Source organism: Paramisgurnus dabryanus, chromosome 19 (assembly GCF_030506205.2).
Source record: "Paramisgurnus dabryanus chromosome 19, PD_genome_1.1, whole genome shotgun sequence".
NCBI lineage: Eukaryota > Metazoa > Chordata > Actinopteri > Cypriniformes > Cobitidae > Paramisgurnus > Paramisgurnus dabryanus.
The window spans coordinates 23,251,636-23,278,082 of NC_133355.1; the positions used below are offsets into that span (position 1 = coordinate 23,251,636).

Below are 26,447 nucleotides of genomic sequence, written 5' to 3' on the forward strand. Positions count from 1 at the left end.
AATGTTCATCATAGTCTCTTACCAACAGCTGTGTAATGGGGTGATCAGGCGCAAGAACAATAGGATGAACTGAGTCCTCAGGCAAATCCTCTGCTTTACGGAGACGACCCCCAACTCGGATAAGGCCTAGAGTCTGGCAGACTCTGGGGAAAGTGGACTGAGACGACTGGGTAGGCCGGATAGGGTGAGAATGCTGCAGTGTGTTCATTTCCTCAGGGAAGCTTTCACTCTGCGCTCGCCTAAGAAGGACTACCTCCGTGTCCAGTCGGTCTGAAGCAGACATAGGGAGTGCTGCCGCCCCATGAAGGGACTGGTAAGTAGCCTGAAGTAGGTCAGACCAGGTGTTGTACTGTGATGGGTCGGGTAGATGCATCAGGGACAGTCAGCTGACCACAGAAAGTGAATTTCTTGAGCTCACCTACCTCTTCTGATTTTACTGTGTGGATAGCTGGCCATTGAGCAGGGTGATCATACAGGAAAGCTGGTCCATTCTTCCAGCGGGTAGGTTGTGTCAGGTGATATAATGACTTTCCCCGTGTGATGTCATCCGCCGGGTTATGCTCAGATGAGACGTACCTCCAGCTTGTAGCATCTGTGAGCTCCTGTATTTCACCTATACGTGTCCCAACAAACACCTTATACTGAGACGAGTCAGACTGGATCCAGCTGAGTACAGTCGTAGAGTCTGACCACATTGTCGTCTGCCTAATAGGTATGGTGAGCTCAGTATGCAGCAGTTTTGCCAGTTGAGCTCCAGTAAGTGCAGCACTGAGCTCCAAGCGGGGCATGGAGAGCTGTCTCCCTGGAGCAACACGAGATCTGGACATAACGAATGAAACATGAATGTGTCCTTCATCACCTTCGGCACGCAGATAGGCGACAGATCCATACGCCTTCTCCGAGGCGACACAGAAGATATGCAAGTCCACAGGAGAGTGATATAGATCAAAGCCGCTTGGCATGTAGCACCGAGGCATGTTAATTTTATGGAGATGAGACAATTCGTTCTCCCATGACTGCCATACAGAAAGGAGTTCACCTGTGATAGGCTCCTCCCAGCCTTGCTCATTCCTCCAGAGAGCCTGGATCAAGACCTTAGCCCGCGTGGTGTAGGGAATAATGTATCCAAGTGGGTCATATTGAGATGCTAACACTCTGTATACATTCCTCAATGTGGGATCCATGGCTTCTGCTTGACGGTGCTTGTAACCGATGGTGTCAGAGGGGCAGTGCCACCGGAGACCTAGTGTTGACTCCTGGGGATCAGCTCTGTCTGCAGTCAGCCACAGCTCGTAGCCCTCTGATCGTGCCTCGGGGGGAGATGAGCAATGACCTCTGGTTGATTACTCGCCCATTGTCTCATATCAAATCCACCATCAGCGAGCAGGGCTCTCATCTTGTCAATAAGCTGTTTTGCTTGTGATGGGGTACGAAGAGACTGCAGGCAGTTATCCACATAAAAGGCGTTGATGACAGAGTCCAGTACCTCTTGATTGCCGGAGCTGTTGTCCTTGACGTGCCGCTGCAGTGCGTATATGGCACAGCATGGACTGCAGGTAGTGCCAAAGGGTAGGACACGCCATTCATAGATATCAGGGTTACGGTCTCTCTCCATATCCCGCCAGAGGAAGCGGAGAAGTGGTTGATCTTCACGAAGGAGCCTGATCTGGTGGAACATCCCACGGATGCCCCCGCTTATGGTGACTGGATACTCCCTGAACCTGAGGAGTACACCCAGTAGTGTTGAACCAAGGTTAGGACCAGGAAGCAGGGTGTCATTAAGAGCAAGTTGCTGGTATTTGAATGAGCAGTTAAATACCACTCTGGCCTTTCCGTTGTGGTGAACAATGTGGTGAGGAATAGGGATGGGAATCGAGAACCGGTTCTACTTAAGAACCGGTTCCCAGTGAATCGATTCCATTGAATCGTAAGCATGCCTGCTTAACGATTCCGCTTATCGGTTCCGCTCGTTGCAAATGACGTCACACACACGCTGTGTTGTTTTGGTTTAGAACGCAGCAAACATTGCATCGAGGCAGAACGATCCAAAGTTTGGTTATATTTTGTGGTGGGCAGAGCGAGGCTTCGCGAAACACTGAAACAGTTGAATCAGTAACTTACGGTCGCGTTGCAGGACTGTCGCGTGTTTGATACACTATACACAACAACACCAGTGAGTCAAGCACCAGCATAGCTAACGGGACGCCATCTGAAGGTAATGTGTTAATGTTAATGTGAGCGCCATTTCATTATGTAAACTTTTACTATACGGATAATATCCGGTGTCATTGTCCATCAAATTGCTGACGGCCAGAGTCTGGCTGGCTCTCACACTGGCTCAGAGAGATTGCAGAAAGTATCTCTCGTGGACCTCTAGCTACTCCGTTTACAAAGGCAGGGAGGAATAAAATGACCGAGGCGAGGATAAACACATTTCACCGAGCAGTAGAGGCGGACACTACTTAAGTATTTCTATTTAAAAGTACATTTTCAAGTATTTGTATTTTATCAGTGTTTTTGTATTTTTTTGAAAACATACATTTCAAATATTATCATAATTGTAACTCCACTACATTTCATAATTTCAAGTTTTTGGTTTATATTTAATATTTAAGTTCATTAAAAATCTAGTAATGTTTTTTACTTTTACTTAAGTAAAAAGTACTTTTACTCAAGAAAAGTAAAAGTACACAATTTTTATGTAATTATGTATTAAATCAATTTTAATATGCAATATAAATACACAGTATGATTCTATGCTTTAGAATGTAGTGAACATTTGTTAGTAAAGTAAAGTAATTTTTTTACGAGACAACACTCTGATAAAGCACAGATGCTTGGAAAATGAAACTAAAATACTCAAGTAGTGTCCCCCTCTGCCGAGCAGTGACTAAGTTTGTGGTAAAGGGTTTGCATCCGTTTGCAACAGTAGATGCCTCTGCATTTCGGTAGGTTTATTTGCTGTATTTTTTCCAGCATCATGTCTTTAAAAGAAAATAACAAATGCATGCATGACCAAAAGTTGCAGGTTTTACGTCAGTCTAGTTCTGTTTTATTAATTCCTATCACATTTACTGGTTGAGAAACACTGCCCTAGACTATAGGTCCCTGGACTTTACTTTAAGAAGTAGCTCACCTACTTTTAAGTTTGTTCATGAGGTTGCTAGACATAATTTGTGTATACTCTGTTCTGTGTCTTCTGAACAGATATTAAAGCGAGTTAATACAAACATACAAATTTGTACTTATTCCCTCACCCAATGAGAATCGATAAGAGAATCAATAAGGAATCGGATTGATAAGCAACATCGATAATGGAATCGGAATCGTTAAATTCTTATCAATTCCCATCCCTAGTGAGGAATATACCACGATTCATTGGATTGACTTGCCTCATCACTACTGATCTTCACAACGTACCCAGCCTTCACCAACTTGTGTATTTCCTCCTTGTAGACCTCGGCTAGATCTGGTCTGCCGACCAAGCGCCGCTCAGTAGCTCTTAAAAGGGGCATTACTGCAGCTGGAGGAGCATGTAGCCTGGGTGACGCTGCTTTACGTAGAAGGGGCGTAGCGTGCTACTCCATCTACTGTGACTCGAATAGTTTGTTTCTCCAGTGTGCTGATAGCTACCTGGTCTTGCTTAGAATGCACAGCTTCCTTTTCAGATCTGTATGGCAACATGTCGATTTGCCAAAGCCTTTCAACATGCTGATGCAGGTCTTGAGCAGAAGACAGGAATGCTGTGTGTAGACAGGAGGCTTCTCTGGTGGGGTTCTGTAGGAAGTTGGTCGGTCCCTGAATAGCCCAGCCTAACAGTGTAGATATAGCCACTGGGCCACCTGGAGGTCCCTTCTGTACTGGACATACTGGAGTGATCAAATGAGGATGGTCGGAACCAATGAGAAGCATGGGCTGTACTCTATTGAATCCACGTATTGGCACTCCACGCAGATGGTCATACCTCTTCTTTAGGGACTCCACTGGACATGACTGATCAGCAAGACTCAGCTCATCTGCGGTAAAGGCATGATGTATTTGGTATTTCACCTGTTTGTTGGTCTGAGACGACACTTCAAATGATACAGATGCACCTTTAAGTTCCACAACATCCTGGCGAATGGTCCTAAGGGGCAAGACTTTGTCCTCCTTGTAGAGACCAAGATGTTTGGCAGCAGCTGGAAGGATGATGGTTCGTTCAGAGCCGTCATCCAATACGGCATGTGTATCCAGAGTCCTGCCTCCATTGTGAAGCTGAACAGGGACTACTTTCAAAAGGACACGACTGGAGTGGCTAGCCTGGCCCACATACACCATACTAGAGGTAGTGCTAACTGTGAGGACGCTCTGATTGGCTTGGAGTGCAACCTCGTGTAGGACAATGAGGTGTTGATCATTACATGTAGAGCATGTCTTCTTTAAGGTACATGTCTCTGGTTTGTGTCCACGTCCACATCTCCAGCATTTTTTCTTTTCCTTTATCCAGTTAGCCTTCTCAATTGTGTTGAGCTTAGCGAACTCAGCACAGGCGCTGAGGTAATGTTCCTGATTAGAACAGTAGGGGCAGTACGGCTTAAAGCGCTCTCGCTTCTTAGTAGAGGACTGACCTGGCTTGTGATAAGTGCTGGATGTGTCAGGGCTGTGAGGGGTCTCCGAAGTCACCTGTCGGTTGGTGATGTAGACATTAGCAGACTTAGACTTCTGGGGCTTTGTTGCCCTGCCTTTACGCTCTATCTGGGCAGGTTCCATCCTGGATGCTTCAGTAACTCTCCTTGATACCTGTATGGCTTGGGCTTTCCTTTCCAACCACAGAGCAAAGTCAGGGAGCGTGTATGTATTATCAGTGCCACTGCGGATGATGCCTTGAGATATGCAGTACTCAGCAAAGCCGTCTCTGTAGTTGGCAGGCAGCTTACTAAGCAGAGTGTCTACGTGAGAGCCACATCTCAGCTCAGCTCTGGAGGGGCCATCCATAGTGCCTACCAGGCCCACCAAGGTACTAACAGCTGCTGAGAAATCCTCAAAGGCTTGTGCATCACCTGGCTTGATAGGGGGAGAGTTGAGAATGGCCTTCAGCTCTCCTTGAACAAGCTGCCGTGGCTGGCCATAACGCTGTTCTAGGGCGTGGATGGCGCTAGTGTTTGGAGTTGGATCATTCACATACCTCTTCGCCACCTGATAGGCATTTGGTAGTTTAAGGAGTTCTAGAAGCACCTGGTACTTATAATCCTCTGATAGATGCTTGTGTGGACCAAGCACGCTGTCCAGTCCTTTCTTCATCATTATGAAGTCACTCTCCTTACCAGTACTGAATGGAGTCAGTTTAGGCTTAGGGATACCAAATGAAGAAGCGATGGCCATTTCCAAGATGCCTGGGACTGTAAGGTCTGCCAATGGCATGGACGGTGCATAATGCGCAGCTGGCTGCATCGGTAATGGTTGCCCTGGTGGAGGTGGCACATGCTGTGGATAATACAACCCAGCTGAATAAGGAGGATATGGACAGCAAGATTGGTACTGTAGCGGCGACGGACGAGGAGACGGAGGATGAGCCTGATGCATGACGGGCTGGGCAGGCGAAGCCTGATGTAGAGCAGACTGTGGCACAGACCGGTGATGCATAGCAGTATCCTGACCAAGATGAGGAGAAGGCAGCGAGTAAGACTGGTACTGTATTGGCGGTGGATGAGGAGACTGAGGATGAGCCTGATGCATGTCGGGCTGGGCAAGCGAAGCCTGATGTAGAGCAGACTGTGGCACAGACCGTTGATGCAGAGCAGTATCCTGACCAAGATGAGGAGAAGCCAGAGGTGTGTTCTGAACAGGTACTGCATAATCCGTAGCTACCGTTTGCCTGGACGTGACACCTGAGGTAGTATGCCCCAAGGGACTGTGAACAGGGCTGCCTAACTCTAGCTGAGGCAGACTGCAGTAATGTTGTGGATGCTGGTGATAATGTGTAGGATAAGCTGGGCAACTTTGAGGGTAAGGAATACGTTTAGTACTATCCATCGTAATCTGCAGCTTTTCCAGCCTTTTACTCATGTCCTTATAACGCGCTTCAAGACGTTGCCATCGTTCCTCCTCGCGAAGCTTATGCAGGTTTTGGTCAGGCATGATGAGGTCAGCCTGGGTTTGATCACAACGCTCATTAGCCTGATGGAGGGATCCCTCGGATGGAAGCTGTTTGGCTGAATGACCGAGCTCATAGTCTGCGAGATACCCTGGAGGCTGCCTGACTCTGCTGGGACGAGTTCGGACATCTGTCTCTCTGTTGTCATCCTTGGAGGTTGCCATAGCGCAGTGAGGGGGTAGCAGGGGGAATATCCGGCTCGAAGGACCACTTGTGAAGAACGTGTGCGTTATTCGCTGGCGCTACCCAAGCTGGCTATGTACTCCGGTAAGAGAGTCGCTGCAACCTTGGTTTTATTCAACAGATTTATTGACATCCCAAGCAGGCAAATACAGTGCTTTGTGTTAGTATGTGTGTGTGGTTTTCTGTAAATAAAGAAATACAGAATATGTAAATATAACCTGTACACAACAAATACACATATATACAGACTAAAGATTAATAAGTAACTACTCACTCTGAAGTATAATAATTATATGCAATAAATAACTGCTATACAACAACAAACAATACGGAGTAGTAATGGAAATAACTATAATCCAATGTAGTTAAGGAATGCAGTTATATCTATTGGCCACTAGATGTCAGTCTAAGACCACAAATTAACATATCGTCAATATGCAGGTGCAACAGTCACGTGACAGACTAGTGGCGCGAACGGCACAATGAAACGCGCTTCAACATTTAAATAAGCAAATACCATTGCGAGTGCAGAACTAAACTAATCCTAAACAGGATTATAAATAACAAATGAACAACATGTTACTAACATGCATAAATCAAGGAATTAACTATTGTTTCTAAATTATATATTAACAGCAAGTTTTTATTATAACAGAAGACGTGAGCATGCTGAACTATAATTAAGAGAAACACTATTATGTTAACTAAACAAATAAAGACACATGCAGTACCATCATAAACATAATATTGTGCACTTACGTTCTCAATAACGCACACGGCAACACAACAGAAAAGTATACAAATAACATGCAACTCAGGAGCAGCTGTAATCGTGTCTGCAGCGAACTATAAACTAAAATGGCGAAATTGCGCATGTGCACAAGTGCGTGAGTTTAAGGAGTGACGTCAGCTCATTAGTCCAGCAGGGAGTTTTCCACATTACTGCAAAGAAAAACAAGTTCAAATTCTATCTAAAATTCGATCATACAGTCAGGAAAATAAGTATTTGAACACCCTGCTATTTTGCAAGTTCTCCCACTTAGAAATCATGGAGGGGTCTGAAATTATCATCGTATGTGCATTGTAGATACAAATACTACAAGTGCCACTCCATGTTAAGAAAACATCACCAATGTATTCCATGGAAAAATGTGTCTAAGCAAATCATTAGTCCCAGAATTTAACACAAACTGATGTTCAAACAACCCAAAAAATAAAGATACGAACTTTGGTGCCATCTTAGAACCCATGCTGACCCTAAGCAAATAGTAATCTGACCCAAACAGAAAATAATTATGTGAAAGTACCAATTTTGCCAGATCACTCAAACATGCAGTACTTGGAACCTGACGAGGACGTTGATCAGGAAAAAAAATGTATTGCCCCTAGCCCTCCCTGAAATGGAACATTGGTGTAAAGTGATTCAGTGAGTATTTTTGAAGTGAGTCCAATTCAGATAATTGTGCATCTGTCAAAGAAGCATTTCTTTTTTTAAAGGGATTAGAGATTTACCTCTAAAACCAGACCGATGCTGTTCACTATTATAGTCCTCTACCAGAGTCACTAACCCATGACTCTAAGGTTGTGTCAGACATAGAAGCTCCGGAGAGTAATGAGTGAGTCTGCTGTGAACTGACTTTCTCACATTGAAAAATACTTTGTCTCAAATTACGAAATTTTTTTGCAAATCAATGTAAGTGTCAAATTCAACTAACTAAGATGCTAACAGGTTAGCAACAATGCTTTTGGGAAATGCACCCCTGAATGGTGCAGCAAACTTTTGTGAGTAAAACACTTTAGTACTATCTGTGGCTGGCGGTGACTTCTCTTCCGAGGGGCACAAATTGAAAATATGTGTTTGGAGTGTCGTGTTGCTCATGAGTTCAAAATATGTGTTCGGGGTGTCATGTGTGTTACTTGTGAGTCCAAAATATGTGTTCATTGTGTCATGTGAACCATGTAAATCATGCGCATTGCCAAAGTATGTGCCTGTTGCACACGCCTGGAAAGGGTTTATGATAAAATAGACGCTCACGTTACCAAAATACTCGCAAGACACTCACTTAACAGTAAACTCTGATTACACATGAGATTAAGTGAGTATTGAAAGCTAGTTTGACTACAGAAAACTGTTAACTAATCAAAGTAGTTGGCGTTTACTTCCAAGTCGTCAATGCGGCTGGCACATCAAAACCGAGCATTTCTCAAGACAGCCTCAAAACCAGGGTACAAATTAGCAGATTACTTATTGCGTTTGATGTTTTTGGATGTAAAAACCACGTGAACGTCATAAGTAGACCTTAGACAACAGTATAAAACAATAAAATACGACTGAGCCATGTGCCCTTTAATAAATTGCTTTTACAGCGTGAAGTCTATTGGATTTAAACATTAGATACGCTAGACTTTAATCGTTTAGACTTTATAGTTATGTACCTTTATATGGTTTGTGGCCATCAGTATTTATGTACGCAAGCATTAATTTAAATTTTTGTTACTGATTAAATCTATTTAGATTTGTATTTGTGCATTTGCATAGCTTTAGATTGTACGATCATGTGACATTTGATTACTTGGAGGTAGGTCTATAAATATTGGCATATCAGTGTTGTTAATTGGTCTGATGAAGAGCCTGCGTGCTCAAAATGTTACCTACATGCTATGCAATAGTTTTTAATAATTAAACCTTTTGATACTTTTGGAGCATTGGTGTTTGCGACTTTATATGGTTGCCAAAGTAAGAAACAGTACCATCTTAACATTGCCTCCCCTTGTCCCCTTTGTAGAGTCAGGGTACCTGCACAAAGCTGTGATCCTGGAGAAAGGTGCACATATCATCGAGGAGATCCAAGTGTACAATCAACCTCAGCCAGTGACAAATCTCCTGCTGTCAATCTCACGGGTACATGTCACTTCAGATATCAATACATAGCTGTACTCGCAGGAAAATCACTGATCAGACCCATCAAACTGCTCCACCGATCCGTATTTTCTGACATTGGTGGGATGACTTGTCTAAATCATGTAAATCCAAAGACTTTTATTTTGTGAGTGTGGGGCAGTATACGCGTGGTGTGTAGAGGCGTGGGGTTTGTAGACGCACGTTTCGCCCACATCCAAACTGTTTCCCAGACATTAGGTTTGTCTGACTTCATGCTTCAAAATCCGCAAAAATCGACAGGTAGGTGACATCAAAGTACCACGAGAGTGATTGGAGAAATCAAAAGGGCTCTGCTTTCAAATCGCTCTGCCTTTTCTGTGCTTTTCTTCATATACATGCTTGTTGAGGATGCGCAGAGCAACTACATTCAGGACGTAAAGTTGTCAGTCGAGTTCAATTTGGCCCTTGGTGTGCAAACGTAATATTATTTCTATACCATAATGTGTCCAATGTCATTATTATTACCCAATAGTGTTGTTTTTCTTGGCATGATAATCAGACATTCAACAATATATGTCAAGATTCTTATATCATATTATATCATAAGTTTCACAAATGCCCACTTCATGTGTCATGTCAGTATGGTAAGTCTGTGAAACGGTTAACTGTTCTTCTGTCCTGCAGGGGGCAGTGTTGATAGGCTATGCAGAAGGGGTGGTGTCAGTACCTGTGTCCAACTGTTCATACTACTGGAGTTGTGCTGAATGTATTTTAGCCAGAGACCCCTTCTGTGGGTGGGACCCTGTAATGAAAGTCTGCACAGATGCAACCAATCAACAGTCTGTGTAAGTCTCATTACTATGGCATCACAGCCCATTTAATTCAGACCTATAACTAGGTGCATCCATAACACTTAGTTCAAGATGTGTTTTGGGAAATGACAGTGTGATGAAAGTCAAACTAGACTATTTTTGGACAACAGTACTGTTCATATTTAATTCAGAGTCAAAGCAGTCTGTAGTTAGCTTCAGTAATGCTGGATTATTGGTTTGATCCTCTCATGAAAACTGTAAAAATGTAAACTTAAAAGAACTGTAGATCGCTCTGGATTTTGTCACTTTTATCGTCTCCTTCTGTTCTTTCCAGTGTTCAGGATGTAGATGGGGGTAATGTATCAGAGCAGTGTAAATCTGCTACACCCAGCTCTGAACAGTCTGGTCTGCCCGGATCCCCCTCAAGTGAGTAAAACTGATGTAAATGTTGTTTCCCATATGTTAAGATGTTTTTCGCAGCAAAACTTTTAAGTGCATGCTAGTTTTTTAGCACAACATATCCACTTCTAAAAGCAAATCCACTTCTTTGGACAACAAAAAGTAAACAGTTGCAAAATCGCTAAAGATACAAGCAGAAATATTGGAAATGATGGAAGTCAGAATGTAAAAATAAGGAAACCACACACTAGGGTGCGCTGTGATCATTTCATTGCCACATTCGGGTTGTTTTTAGGTCCAAGTACTCATGAAGGACCCAAGTTTGAATGTGATCCACGGTCGTTTTGCGTACCGTCATTCATCCAATTCAATTTCCATGTACTTAGAGGACTTTGCTAAAAAAATTATGTGACATTTCACATTTCGTAATGGCAATAATATGTGCCAAATGGTATTCAGTTGATATCATTATCTACTTTTTGACAGAGGTGGTGTTTAATGGCTATTGCATCTGAGCTCCTCCATTTTAAACCTCCGTTTTGTACTTTATTAATGAAAAATGTCATCGAGTGTAAGACTGCCTATTTGTCTATGTTGCCGTCATATGTTGACCTTCAACCCCTGACCTCCTCAGCTGTGTGTCCTTCAGGTGAGGTCCTGTCTGTGCCTCTGAATGAGGTGGTACACCTGCAATGCCCAGAAGCATCACAACTAGCCAAGCGCTATTGGGAGCGCCTGAACAGTCAGCTGTCGCCCAAAATCTACATTCAGCTAGACAACGGCCGCCTCAGTTTTGTCGCAACCCCATCCACCTTGGGTCATTACCAGTGCAAGGCTGAGGAAAACGGCTACATCCAAACTCTGGTCATCTATGATGTTAAACAAAAACACCTACTGAAGCCTACTGTCGCACAAAAGGATACGCCGGTGCTTACCAGAAGCAGAAACGATTGCTGGTGTGTATCGGAGAAGGATGATTGAGCAGTAAATCACCCATCACACTTGGTAACAACATGTTGAATTGATCCAACGGCCACTTACCCAAAACACCCTTCTGAGGGCTGACTGATGTCACTACACCCTCACTTCCTAACATTTTAAACTATTCTTTCTTTTCTGAGCCATAATGCGGCTTCTGCTGTGTAAAAAGTTGAGCCATGTAACCAAACCACTTGTTCAAATGGCACATTGAAAAGTTTCTGTTACTCTAGTTGCTATCGCACATAAAACTTTCTTAGTCACTTTGTTCTGTATTTCTTTTTAAATCCCAAATTTTGAAAGATACATTTGCTTGACTTTTAATGTATTGCATTTTATCTTATTTGTACCAAAAAAATTAAGGTTTAAAAAAAAGATTTTATTTAATTGCTGTAGATTTTGTGTTTGTATATGTATGGGTACTGTTGGTTTTGTTGAAATGTTTTATATTGTTTATACTTAAATATAAATATACCAATATAAAAAAAACTCAAAAGTATTGTTTTGGTACTGTGGACCTGATAAAGAGGCCACTTTGCTGTTATTAGGGTTGATTGCAATCAATTCTCCTATAGTGGGTTCTGAATGAATTCAGTCGTGTGGATTTTTTTCTTCAACAGCTTGTGAATGTGTAATGGAATGGTACTGGAGAATTTCAATTGTGATATTTCCAAATTTGAGTTTTGTAAAAACAAATGGAGAAAATGTCTGTTTTAATGGTTCAGAGAATAATTTCACTTTTTTAGCGAATAACTCGTTAATATGTGAACCACTGTTTTTTTTATATTTTGTTTATTTTTATAATAAGCTTACATGCTTAAAAATGTTTTAAAAATAAAAGATGTGGATTTAATAAGTTTTACTGAAACAAGTTTTCTTAAAAGTTATGTTTGTTCAATGAGAAGTTTGTAGTTATTGCCGCTAGGGGGCACCAAAGGACGCAAATCCAAGACGATACTCCGATACTGAGTTTAGTAGGCATGAACAGATAAGCGTGCCCCTTTATTTGGTTTACATTGTTTAATTTTTCACTGTGGGTAATGCACAAAAAAATTGTCATCCTATAGGCTTTAGAGGCTCATTTAGATGAATTTATTTCTCTTGATAATGTGCAACAACCTGAAAATCAACAGGGCTTAATATAAATTGTTACATAGAAAAGATTCAACTGTCAAAACATGTAATGGCTACACTAAAAACTGAATTTAAATTTAATGTGTGTTTATTAACAGTGGGTGCCAGACCAATTGAAAATAGTGTAGTAGGATATAAACTGTTGTACAATTCCTAGATGCTAAAGTGTTTTAGAACAGTACCATAGTGAATATTAAGGAAAACTCCAGTATTTTCTACCGTTTGTCAATATAACCGAATAATGGATTTGTTTTGCTAATCACTTGAGGTTAAAGCATGTTCGCGGATGACGTCAAAGCACCGCGAGAACGATTCGAGAAATTATACGTAGGAGTCCGCTTTCGAATCGCTCTCGCGGTACTTTGATGTCACCCGCCGGTCAGTTCTTTCGGCGCTGCGTGAGGAGACCTAATATCAACAAAAGTGTAAGGAGGGTCCATGGCCCACAACTTTCTGCCAAAAGTTTGTTTACCAAAGACGACATTCTTTTGTCCGGCACGTAGATGTATTCTCGCACAAATAAATAAATAAACAAATACAATTGTTGTAATTATATGTTTAATAAATGCTAACAATAATTATTGGTAGATGCTAACATGATAACTACCAGGCGAATATGGTCTTATAGTGTGTATAAATCTTTTTATTTAAAAAATATTTAGCACTATATAATTTACTTATGTTTAACTTATTAAAACTGCCTATTATTTGAGGCGGGGGCAGCGCCCATTGATCAGCCGCCTCACTCCATCTACTGCAGAGCATCTCACTGCGGTACTGAAGCTGCACGTGACTCACACAGTCTTTCAGTTAACTACTTCTATACCTTAAACCGCATCAGATGTGAAATAACTGAATGCTACGCCCTCGCCTTTAAAGAGAAAGGGATAAGACAACGCGGGGTTTTTTTCGAGCGGAGGAAAGGTAAGAGACATCACACATACAGTAGCCTACATGCGTTTGCATAAATCTCTGTTTGGGACAGGACATGCATGTGCACGGCCCACATTTAACATGTCTCAAGGTTACATTCGAAAACCGCATTAGACTGACTTATTATTAGCCGACCCATTAAACTTATTCATGTCGCAGTTATCATTCAGAAATAAAGTTACATGCGGTGGTGTCATAGTGCGGAACACTGCGGATGTGAAGTGTGCGGAATGCTGCACGTTTTTGGCATTGGTCTATTTTTGGCTGTTTGTCCTGTCTTATATACGAGGCCACATATCATTCTGAACGACCGTGCAATATGTGATGTAAAGACAATATTTGGACCGTATGTGCACAATTACGTGTTTAAATTGTTTTGAAATATGCGAATTATGTGATGCCACAATGGTGATAGAAAACAGTAAATGCAACTGTTATTTCAAAGATTTTAAATTATTTGTAAGCTTTATTTTTAGGAGTGTACAGGGTGTTTAAGTGTCACACTTAGTAGGGTTTAATGCTGCGTCATGCTTTTTCCATTAGCTCATCATTTTACCATCTACTGTTTCAATCTGTATTCAGTCTCATCTCTTCCCTGTTTAGTTCAGATATTCTGACACTGCATATTTGATATCATATCTCTGAATTCTGATGTTAGCCTAAACCTGCTTCAAACTGACTGACATCAGCATGGGCATAGAGAGTCAGGGCCCCGTCCGGCCTGTAGGAAATCTCAACCCGAACCAGGTGAAAGCCTTTCAAAATGTGGAACCAAAAGCACTAGGGGTGAGTGTCAATTTTTAACACCTCAAAAAAGACGACACCAAATGCATAACAAGTGTGAATGTACCACAAATACACAGAAAAAATGCTGGGTCATTTTTAAACCAGCATTGGGTCAAAAAGGGACAAACCCATATCCGTTAGGCTGTAGTTTAAAGGGGGGACATATCATGAAAATCTGACTTTTTCCATGTTTAAGTGCTATAATTGGGTCCCAAGTGCTTCTATCAACCTAGAAAATGTGTTAAAGATCAACCCAGTAACTTAGTTTGGGTAAACCATTCTCTTCAACCATGTAAAAAAATAGGTCATTGAAATCTGGCTCCCCGTGTGATGTCAGAAGGGGATAATACCGCCCCTTAATTGGCAATATCCAACCACAGCACTGCCAATTAGTGCAGAGTTCAGCTCATTTCCATTTAAAAGGACACACCCATTTTTGCTCACACCTACAAAGTGTCAATTTTAACATGCTATGATAAATTATTTATATGGTATTTTGAGCTTGAACTTCACATACGTACTCTGGGGACACCAAAGATTTATTTAACATCTTTAAAAGGTCTTGTGAAATGTCCCCTTTAATCGATGCTGGGTTGTTTCAAATCATTGCTAAAGGGTTGGGTGTGTCCCTTTTTGACCCAAAACTGGGTTGAATATAACCCAGCATTTTAAAGAATACTGCAAAGTAGATATATAATAAACGCTGAATCTTCAAGTCTTTTTTAAATTCAGACAAATGGATTTCTGTTGCACACGTTTTAAAGGTATGTTAGCATATTGATTCATTGACTTTTGCTTTTTTATATTCAGTCCATTCAGATTATCATTGCCGTCTTGTGCCTGTGTCTGTGCGTCACCATTCTTCAGATCTATGCTGAGATTCACTTTTCTCCGGATGTTGTTGTGGTGGTGGTGATTGTTATTCAGGTAAGATGATTGTGATTTATGAGATTCACTCTTTAAAGAGTTTTTAAATATTTTCTAGAACAATATTAGCAAGGTGCTACTGAGAATGGTTTTTGTTTTTCATCAGTTTCTGGCATCTGGATCAATTATAATCCATGCTGGGAGATTTCCATCTCTGTTTTGGGTAAGTATTATTGAAAGGTTTGCAAAATATATTAAATTTTTTGACTTGTTTGAGCATTTATTTCTTACTACATAATTCCCATTTCCCTATGTAATTTTATAGTTTATATGACATCCATTTTAATATCATTAAAGCGGACATATTATGAAATAATTGGGTCCCCAGTGCTTCTATCAACCTAGAAAAATTAGGTCACTGAAATTTGGCTCCCCTTGTGATGTCAGAAGGGGATAATACCGCCCCTTAATCAGCACTATCCAACCACGGCACTGCCATTTAGTGCAGAGATCAACTCAGTTGCATTTCAAAGAACACACCTAAAAACCTCAAATTTTTGCTTACACCTACAAAATTGGCAATTTTAACATGTTATAATACATTATCTGTCGGGTATTTTGAGCTAAAACTTCACATACGTACTTTGGGTATTATTTTAGATCTTAAAAAAGCCCCTTTAAAACAAATAGGTGTTCAAAAACGTGAATAGGTGTTCAAACGTACCGGTAAATGTTTTGATGAATTCCGATACTTGCACTCTTAAGCACTAAAGTCGTATAGTCGTATAAGTCAAAACTCAAAATACTCTGTGTTATGTTTCTCTCTATAATTGTGTAAAGATTAAGGCAACACTGGTTGCTCACCTGGTTAGTGCTGCATTTTCCACTGCCATCCTCGGCCTGCTGTCACGTCATCTGCCTTACCGTCAGGACACTTACCATTGTGAACACTGCAGGAGACTGGAGTATTTTGCTGTGGTGAGATTACTGCTACTCTGTCAATGAATTGATGATGTGGTTGAGTTATGAGCAAACTGAATTCTTGCATTTCTGCAGAAGGAGCTAATAGATAATGAATGCATGTGGAAGTGTGTGAGAGATATCCTTCTGAGATCCAGCAAACCAACATATTCAGTTATTTTAATATTATTAATAGTGTTTGTCATTATAAATAAAAATAAAAAATGTCTTATATTTGAGCCTAAAATGAGCCTAAATAAAACTTTAAATGGTATTCACTTCAGTTAAAGAATTTGTGTAAAAAATTTTTATTTATGTCTATTTTGCATATTACCATATTGTCCAGAATTTAAAACGACACCCCACCCAACCATTTCAAAGTGTATCTTTTTTCAAAGGGGACCAGTTCTCCACATTGTTTTAATACTTTTCATATGACATACCATGTATAACCTGCAGTCCATCTGAATTTAAGAAGAGTTGGCCTTGGTTGTCCATCTGGAGGGTGAAAAAACACGTAGCCTATTAATATTTTATTAACAGTAGTTAATCATGTTGCTTCAGTCCAGGTGAACTTGTTTACATGTATTTGGCGCCACCTACTGCATTTTTTGCATGTATTAATTTAGAGATCGTATATAATACAACATAGTTTATTAATAGGCATTTCCATGAAAAAATTGTCGTCTTATATTCGGGACAATACCTGTAAGGTTAAATGACAAGAAATGATTTGAAAATCAATCAAATGAAGTACTTAATTTTGAGATTTTTGATATGAAGAAAATGATGCTGCTATGGCTCAACCCTTAAACATTTGCTGTCTCTGAAAGGTTCAGTATGTCATCTTTAATACATTAATTAGTTAATTGGTCTCAGTATAAAAGAGTCATTGTATGGGTGATGTGATAAACAGGTTACAGTTTTTTCCTCAATCAGTTTCCTTGATGCCTTTTCAAAGTACTGTACCAAAGTGCAAAACATAACATCATCAATCATATACTACTAACAGAATAAACTAATGTTGTCTGTCAGGCTCATCATATACAGTACTTTAGGTAATGTTTTGTGAGGGGTCGTGTTGAAAGCTGTTCACCTGAACTGGAGATGTTTAAAGAATAAATGAAGAGCATCATTAATTTAAGTTTGAACCTTTATTGTGTTATGACTACAGCTGCCAAAGGCTTTTCATTTACAAAGGGCAAAGCTTTTATCATTTGTGAAAAAAGGTTGTTGTTTTGTGAGATATTTTTGTTAGATCATATTACAGGATATTTGATGTGAATATTGTAGTAGTTCGGTGTTCATTAATGCATAGATATATAAAATAAAAATGATAATTTTAGCTGGATGATTGATCAAATTTGTTGATATAATTCAGTTTTTATGAAAGTTTTTATTTATTTGAACACGTCTAGACATGTTTACCTTTATACATTTGGCAGAAACTTTTAACCAAAGTGATGTATGCGATGTAAGTGGTGTCATGCTTAATTTTCAGTCATTTTTTGGGAATGAAACCTTTAGGGACAATAATTCTTAACACTCTTCGATCTTAATGTTTTCTCATCCACCCTGATCACATGTATATATTTTTCTTTATCTATTTATGTATAATAGTAATTAATTTGTTTATGAAATGTAAGTAAATTTACAAATAACACAATACAGAAACAACCTTAAGGATTTTAACCCTTTGCACTTGGTACAGACTTTTTCAATGCTCGAGAAATTAAATAACAACACGTAAAAGCATGTTGACAGCATAATAAGGCATAATAACAAAAACAGTGCTCTTCTAAGGTGTTTGGACTGACACTATATGCTTTTTCAAATTATTAAAAAAGCAAATAATTATTGTGATGTTACACTTATTACAGTTTATTAATAATTTTACAATACCTAATGTCTGATTTATTAGCCTTTTTTTTGCTGCTGCTTTGTACTTTTAATTTTAAAGTTTAAACTGCTGAGCTGCTTATTTTTTACACCACATCATTCTGCCCAACATCTCAATTTGAGTTTGACAGAAATGATAACCGAATTTTTATGTTTTGGTTCCTTTATTGCTTTAGTGAAATCTGTTCAACTACATAATGTCATATGGTGAACTTTACAGAAACATAAAGTCCAAAACCTTTCAAGGGCACTGTAGTTTGTCAAGGAACCACCTCCCAAAAAACTGTAACAGTTTTACTAGACTGACTTATTGGGTGTGCTGGGCAGAAATTTGAATTGAAATCGACATACAGTTGTATTTGTCAAGTAAGCTTGCAGGTCTTTGGCTAAATTCAACATCATTTTGTCTTTTGTGTCTGCTTTTCCAAAGCAACAAAATTGTTTCAAGAAGTGCACTTATTCTGTCGAGAAAAATTGTAAAGTAAGTCATTCTTATCCTTATGCTTTTTGTTTATCAAGGAACTGTTATTATTAATTATATTTTGATAATGCATTTAGCAAAACAAATACATAAAAACAGATGAATTAGAAGTCAGAGAGTTTCTTAAAATGCATGTTTTCATTGAAGGTTTTGTCTTTTGTTTTAAAAAACAGGGTTAATTTTGGTAAATTGGGCAGCATTTTGACAGTCCATTCATCGTCAAACATTGGCCCAGTTTACCTAAACTCACTCTACAAATCAGGGTTTATCACAAGCTTTGTGTTTTTAGAGTAAATGCATGCGCTAAAAGACAAGGTTGTGTTGTCAGTTTTGCACTTTGGGTCAGTTGTCTGAAAACGCTTTGAAGATTCAAAACCTTTTGAGCTTTGAGAGTTCAGATGATGCTTAAGTCTGATCTTTTGTTTGTTTTGTATATTTTAACTCAGTCAAATTAACTGATGTGCTTATGATGTGTTTGTGATTTCTAATATAGTTATTGTTATGTAAGCATTGTTTGTGTACTGGTTAGACAGGGTTTATGATGATGATTTTCAAAATCATAATGCTTTTTCTGTCTGTTTGTTTTTGGTGACCTCAGCTTTTGATCGATGGTTTCTTGGCCACCTTGGTGCTGTTTATGGTAGTAGAGTTGGTGATCTGCATTGTGATCATTTTGTTTGGACTCAGTGCCCTGGCTAAAGGTGGTGTGCAGGTCAGTTAAACACATGCACAAATACTAGCCTTCTCAAAAACAGTAGGAGAGATGATGACAATTATGAGACCTTGATGATGTTTAATGCAATTAGCATTGTAGATTTATGAGGAAGTAGTATAAAGAAAAAATCTAGAAAAAATATTTAGACCATTTTGTCTGACAGTGTTTAAATACTGTAAAAAATGATTACAATTTAAATGGAATTTTTTTAAATGCAAGATTACAGAAAAAAGTGTATTTTTGTATCACTGAAAATTTCTGTAATTTATTGTGCCCATTATTTTACTGTATTGAATTTTACAGTTTTTTACCGTGGAAAAAAACAAATGAATAAGTGTAAAGTAAAAAACTCAAACTAAGTGTAAACACTAATTTATTGGCTTACTCTATAAAAAAACCTTGACATTTATGGAAAAAAGTAATACATGTAACAAAATATTCCATTTCATTTTACAGTGAAATAAAGTAAAATGTGCAGTTTTTCAGATTAAAACTAATGAATTACCATATATTGTTTGGTGAAAATCTCAATAATTTTCAACTGGATCATACATTTACTGTTATGGTAAAATATTGTTAAAATTATGGTTTCAAAATACAAGTCATCGTGATGAAAAACAGTAAAAACTGTTTTTTGGCAACCACAGCTGTCAGTTTTTTACCCTAAAAACTAAAAGTGTATTTTACATTTTAAAATACTTCATCATGTGAACAGCTTTGTACTTTTTGAAAAACTCAGATGCAAAACCCTCTTAGTGCGTCTGGAATTTTTTTTATCAGGCTTTTATGTTTAGGTTCAGTCATTTCACTTTAATGGCAATTAAAAGGTTATTAGTCAGTAATTTCAATGCCTTATTTTTAGTGATGCACCGATGTATCGGCCACCGATATTTATCGGCCGGTTTTTGATGAATTTGAAACCATCGGCAAATCAACAATAGCACAAAAAAGGCAGATACCGATTGTTTATTAATTAACTGTATCAAGAAATCCATTATATAAAAAAATGAGTTAATGTTGTTAATAAAATAAATGCTGAATATCAAAAACCACCTTTGAAGGTTGTCATGCTGTCTTCTTATATTTGTTTTAGCTTAATTTGTGCCTCTCTTATTATGTTGGTCAGTTGAATGTTAAAGGACAAGTTCGGTATTTTAGACTTAAAGCCCTGTTTTCAGATTGTTTATAGTGACATAGAATGGTTTTGACTGAAATTTCGACATTTTCGGGTGCCCTGAGAATTTTCGCGTGTTTGTGTTTCAGCTCAGACCTCTACAATGGGTTTAATGGTGCACTGGAACAGTCCTTCCTAAAATGCATTAAACTTTCGTTTACAAAGACGTGAAACTCTGGTCAGGGGTGTTCACTGATATGCTCACACAAAAATCGCTCCAAAAGATGCTTTCCAACAGCTGTTTTAGCATTCGTTGTTAACTTGTGGACCTATTTCCCCAAACGCCTCACACCTGTACATTCTTCCGCTTAGAGCTTGAATAATAGACACTCCAGCCCAGGTGGTGGCGCTAATCCGCCTTTGCCAATTGCAAGAATAGAAACAAAGTTCCCGGCGCGGAGTAATACCGTACCTCACAGGACGTCTAATACAGTCAATGGAGTTGGTAAAAACTACGATAAAACCTGTTGGAATGCGTCTTTTGGAGCGATTTTTGTGTGAGCATACCAGTGTACACCCCTGACCACTCGGTGAGTTTCACGTCTTTGTAAACGAAAGTTTAATGCATTTTAGGAAGGACTGTTCCAGTGCACCATTAAACCCATTGTAGAGGTCTGAGCTGAAACACAAACACGCGAAAATTCTCAGGGCACCCGAAAATGTCGAAATTTCAGTCAAAACCCTTCTATTTGACCATAAACAATCTGACACACAGGGCTTTAAGTCTAAAATACCGAACTTGTCCTTTAATTAGATCCAATCCACGTTCAGTAAAAATAATTTGATGCAGAAATAAACTAGCTAATAGACCAACTGTATAGTATTGTATACAAGTGTTTAATATGGGTATCGGTATTGGCCAGAAGTTGTCTGTTTAAATCAGTATCGGCCCAAAAAAATCCTATCGGTGCATCCCTACTTATTTTCACAAATGTCACTTTAGTCATTTCATTGGTATTTAATAAATTTGCCAGTCTTTAGCTACAAAACACTCAAGTGCATGCAAAAAAAGTCTCCAGTCACTCTTCACTGTCCTTTCTAAATAAAGGTAACAGGCTCACAAATTTGTTCAATTTCCTAATATATTCTATAAACCTCCTTTAACTGGGTAAAAAAATTCTTGCACCTTGACGTACAGGTGTACACATGCCGTCGCACGTTATCGAAAATCATTGTGGTGTTTACAAACCAGTGTTTTTGAATAGCCTGACACCGGGATTAGGTGGATTTGAAAAACTGCGCGTATAATATGTGCTGAGAGCATTCTGTCAATATCATCACTTTATTTTTTGATGAAGGTGGCATTTTGCGGCGTATGCATCTGAGCTCTTTATTTGTTCTTTGAGATTTGTTTCTTGAAATTATCTCAGTGAATATTTTACATGTTTTATATGAGGAATGTAAATTGAATCTGTTTGTTTTAACAGCTGCCTAGCTTTAGACAGCGTCCAGCCCCATCTGCAACTCCTATCAGACCTCAGGTATAACAATGCCAAGCTCACTATATGCTGGTTTTAATGGCGCATCATTTATAGTATCCTTTATATGTTTTATATTTATATTAAATCTTATAGGTGGAGGTTGAGTCAGAGGTGGAGCCAGTACCAGCGGCAATGGCAGCATCAATGCCCGTGCCAGTGTCAATGCCAGTACGTCACGCTGAACCCAAATTTGAGCCAGCAGAGGACCGCAGCCCTCCTACTGAACCTCAGGTTGCCCCCATTGACTCTTTAACAGACTAACTGATGGAAATGTGGAGATCTGGCATGAGCTTTTGTATTCCAATGGTGTATGAATCAATCGACCGGGCTTTTTAAGATGGGGTGATGTCATTGCATTTATTATTGTTTGTTCAACTTTGAAAGGCTGCAGTGTTGATCTAATGTAGTTATCTCCCGTGATACAGTTACAGAAACCTGGTAATGCAGTGCAGTCGCTGTTAGGTCCTGTAGAATTGAATTATTGTATGGTGCACATACAGAGAGATCACTGGTGTAATTATTATCCCACACAGCCTGCTTTAAGAATGAAAAACATGCACGCATTCATAAGGAATTCGCTTAATGCAAGATATTGTGATCAGGGGGCGTATTACAGAAACTTTCTATCTTAGGTCTTAACTTAAGATATGATGTGTTAAGTTAAGATTTTTCACAAATTCATATTACAAAAGCAAATCTTAAATTGATTTAGGATTCTCATCTTATTTCAACAAATCTTATCTCATCTCTAGTTAGGAAATCCCAAATCACTTAATCATATTCGGCTATCAACTGTCATGTCTGTTACCAAGCAACCAGCAATGCGTGAGCTGCTGCTAAAGTAAACAAAAGAATTGTCCTTTTTATTTCAATGGGCCAGAAAAATACATTTTATTAAATTCATAGTAATTATAGTCTGTGTTTTTTGTATTAGTGTTTTAGCACATCATCTATCAGTTACCATTCAATTTAAACATTAAGCAAATGTGACTTACACAAATTAAAAAAAATATTCTTCCTTAGTGCTAGGATACTATTGTACATTTCAACATTTGATAGAGACATGACAAGAAATAGATGCTGAGTCAAGTATGTACTGTATTCACTATAATCCCATCATCGGATAAGATAACTGTTTTTTAATAATGAGGGATGACAGAAATTGAAAGACCGCTCCAGTAGTGAGAAACATTGTGATTATGTGAATGTGTGAAGGTAAAAAAACATTCAAAGAGTAATCCAAAAACAAACATTGATGTTTTTGATCCTCCACTTTGTTAAAAATGTAATGTCACTCTCCCGCAGCTCTATCATAATGTGATTGTTTCAGCTGGCTATCATTAAAGTTTTAAGTTAGGACACCTGTGAGGTTACCCTAAAGTTAAGACCGTTTTTAGGATGTTTTGTCAAGTTAGGATGCTTCTGTAATACCACTTTCCTATCTGCAGTTAAGATAAGATAATGCATTTAGGAACATCATTCTGTAATAGCTTTTGTCTTAAATGAGGTCCTAACTGAAATTACCATGGTTACCAAACAGTTAAGATAAGATTTTAAAGTTAGGACATTTCTGTAATACGCCCCCAGGTTGTTAACTGGATTTTATCAAATGGTTCATTCCAGTCCTTCATTGTGATTTATTTATGATAAAACACAGCTATGACTGCTGCACCCACAATGTGTATTGATGCGTTCACATTATGGTGATAACTATAGTATACAGCCACACAAATCTTCATGACGGTACACTTTGACACATTACGTCAGTGTCCGAAATCACTCATTTTCATTCACTTCTTTCCCATATAATGAACTCAAAAGTCATTCACTATTTAAGGAGTAATGAATGATTGAATGTTTTAGACACACTATTGCTGTTCACAGTCAGTCAGGGACTATTTTTTCCTGTGGAAGGAAAACTGACATTCGTTGAAAATGCGTTGATACTAATTTTTTTGGCCTTAATATTTGTATTGTGTGATAACCGTTTTGTGAACAAGTCACTGCTTAAGGGGTTGCTTTGTGCCTAACAACGCCATTTAGCCGTGTCTTCTAGTCTCAAAACGTTTGATGCATACGGCACACTTTAAAAACTTCAGCAGCTTCGAAGTCGTCCTCTGATTGGTTTAATTATATTGGATTCAAACTGGCCATAGGTGAGACTAATACAGCACCGCCTTTCCATACTTTATTCCTTGCGTATATTATTACTAGGTGTACATGTCATCTACAGCTGTATCATAGGTTGTATTATGTTAATTTTTAATGCATAAAACTCACCATTGATCTGCGAGTGTAAATATTTTATGACTGAAGTGACTCTACTAATAACAAGAGATAAAATGTGTTGCCAGGAATGATGTTAATAAGTCACAAAATTTAATATATTACCACAATTTATGGTTCATTAGACTCATTTAGAAATTATTAGAAATGTTAAATAACCTGATGACGTCTAGTATTTATCTTATACATATAAAGTTCACAGAAAAGCTCCGTATTGTAAATGTCAACCACACCGGGTTCAATCTTTTTTTTTTTTTTGAAAACATTCCTCTTTGTTAAAGGAATTAAATGTATCTATATCTGTTATTCACATGCTGTGTTGAGAATGATAGATTGATGTGATGTGTGCTCCATGTTAAGTCTTTGGTGCTGTAGTTCACTTACTGTAAATACATTAAGTTGAAGCTTTGTGTGTGAGGAACCATGTCTAGATCTTTTAAAAGTCATTATGTATCCTTAAATAAAAACATTGCATTGTATCTTTCATCCCTTTGTTTAATTGCCGTGTAGTTCAGCGTATAGTTAACTCACTCACCAGACTCACAGATTGTTATTTTTTATATTTCTTCATATAAGATGTTACAGTCATATATTGTACAGCTGTAACAAGCCAAAGTATTTTATTGTTTTTTTTTCTGCTTTGCCTAAAATGTACATGATTTTTTTATTTTACCTTTTAAACCTTTTATTGTCCTGATATTTCTTCTCACGTTATTTTGCCGGTTATTAAAAGTGATCTTGAGCATTGTGCTATGCCTTCAGTATTTGACATCAGAGAAGCTGGTGAGAGATAGTAACACAACATTCTTACAGTGCAGTGTATTAAATAGACTCATTAAATATTGTGCACTGATAAATAGTGTCTGTTTTCACATTTTAAGCCTTTCCTTGTGCAAATGGCCTCTAAACAGTAAATTGATGTATTTTAATGTGGTTTGAGATGGGTCTGTCTGCCGACTGCAAGACAGTGAGGTGAAGCCAGCACAGAGTTTGAGCGGCCATGTTCGTATAACCAACCGGCAGAGGGCGTCCTTGACTTCCATTCAAAATTATGTTCTAAATTTACCCGCTTTACAGCGTATCAGTCACACAAGATTAATTTTAGGATATGTGTACGTAAATTAATTGTTGATTCTGGTATTATTTGCAATGTTTATTTTTTAATCGGACAGGATAATGGATTTGTAACAAAACGTTAAGGTGAGTGTGTCTGCTGCATTCTGTTAATGACACGGGTATAAATAAAGTTTTTTTTGACATTCAGCTACTCAGTGACGGTCAGCGTTATTTCTCTAAAAAGCTTTAGGTAACTTTTAGGTTTAGATAACATAATTACAAAACTAGTAAATTATTGCATGCACATACGGTACAAAGCATAATTATTTATTTAGATTTCAGAATAAGCACGTTTGTCATTAATACTAAATATGCTGCGGTCTGCCGCTGTAATGAAGATGAATGTATAACTGATTAAAAAGCCAAATGTACAACTTTCAGTAAATAACTATGTACATGCTTAGGACGTTTGTGTTGTAATAATGTACAGGGTAACTTCGGATATAAAAATGAAGACCAGTAAAGTGATGTTTTATCAATAAAATCTGATAACGTCCATTGATTTAATAGAATGTTTGGGTATACCAACATGGCGGCGCGGCGGCTTCACAATTGTTACGTCACGCGCAATCCAGTCATCAGTGGCTTGAACGTAATCCAGCATTGCCGCCATATTGGTTAGGTCTCCTCACTCTACAAAACGGGCTGTGCTTGTACTGTGTTATACAAAACAGTATAATTAGATACAGTTTTAACATTACCATTTACAATTACTATATTAATTATTAATTACTATATTAACTACTATAACATAGTAGTTAATATAGTAATTAAATAAAGTTACTCAGGAGCCATGAAACTTTGACTTTAAGCAGTTATGTACTGTATAAATTATATTACAGTTACATGCACATATTACGTTATATATAACTTTGCATTAAAAGAGGTCATAGAAATACCTCACAGGTGCATACTGGTACCAACTGTATGCATATCCGTATCATATTAGGATCTTTAAAGGGTAAAATGCCAGCTGGGAACCATTTTAGGCCATGTTTTTTTGAAAATGTGTCATCAGAGTTTAATCGTGTTTACATTACAAACACTTTATACATGTTTGCACTGTACATTCACACACTAGCACATTTACAATTGGGAATTTGTATTGTGTACACTGTAAAAATGATATAAATCAACATATATTACTTTAACTTAACAAATTAAGTTAAACAGTTTCCACTTATTTTTATAAGTTATGTCAACGTATTAGTCAAATAATTATAGTATGT

The 26,447-nt window shown here is 38.4% G+C and overlaps 2 protein-coding genes across 5 annotated transcripts in view; both read left to right on the forward strand.

Moving 5' to 3' along the window:
- Nucleotides 1–12,337, forward strand: part of sema4ab (sema domain, immunoglobulin domain (Ig), transmembrane domain (TM) and short cytoplasmic domain, (semaphorin) 4Ab) — a 110,508-nt gene extending 98,171 nt beyond the window's left edge. The window contains exons 12-15 of the mRNA XM_065293818.2: nucleotides 9,103–9,218; nucleotides 9,882–10,042; nucleotides 10,344–10,435; nucleotides 11,058–12,337. Of these exons, the coding sequence (XP_065149890.1) occupies nucleotides 9,103–9,218; nucleotides 9,882–10,042; nucleotides 10,344–10,435; nucleotides 11,058–11,389 (701 nt within the window). The 3' untranslated portion in view covers nucleotides 11,390–12,337. The remainder of the gene's footprint in view (nucleotides 1–9,102; nucleotides 9,219–9,881; nucleotides 10,043–10,343; nucleotides 10,436–11,057) is intronic.
- A 901-nt stretch (nucleotides 12,338–13,238) lies between these two features.
- On the forward strand, nucleotides 13,239–22,415 carry LOC135783594 (uncharacterized). Of its 4 annotated transcripts, none has more exons than XM_065294340.1 (9): nucleotides 13,239–13,444; nucleotides 14,057–14,239; nucleotides 15,050–15,166; nucleotides 15,273–15,329; nucleotides 15,947–16,084; nucleotides 18,396–18,446; nucleotides 19,045–19,158; nucleotides 21,763–21,816; nucleotides 21,910–22,415. In XM_065294340.1, the coding sequence occupies exons 2-9, from the start codon at nucleotides 14,144–14,146 to the stop codon at nucleotides 22,075–22,077; spliced, it is 795 nt and encodes a 264-aa protein (XP_065150412.1). In that variant the 5' UTR covers nucleotides 13,239–13,444; nucleotides 14,057–14,143; the 3' UTR covers nucleotides 22,078–22,415. The 4 variants fall into 4 exon arrangements, with proteins under 4 accessions (XP_065150412.1, XP_065150423.1, XP_065150418.1 ...); XM_065294334.1 differs by having other exon boundaries at nucleotides 13,242–13,444; nucleotides 14,112–14,239; XM_065294346.1 differs by lacking the exon at nucleotides 18,396–18,446 and having other exon boundaries at nucleotides 13,241–13,444; nucleotides 14,112–14,239.
- Nucleotides 22,416–26,447: the final 4,032 nt, after the last annotated feature.

Coding starts and splice junctions, on each gene's coding strand:
- LOC135783594 (XM_065294340.1), top strand. CDS start 14,144: ATGGGCATAGAGAGTCAGGGCCCCGTCCGGCCTGTAGGAAATCTCAAC. Junction 14,240..15,049: donor TGGAACCAAAAGCACTAGGG/GTGAGTGTCAAT, acceptor TTTTATATTCAG/TCCATTCAGATTATCATTGC. Junction 21,817..21,909: donor CAACTCCTATCAGACCTCAG/GTATAACAATGC, acceptor TAAATCTTATAG/GTGGAGGTTGAGTCAGAGGT.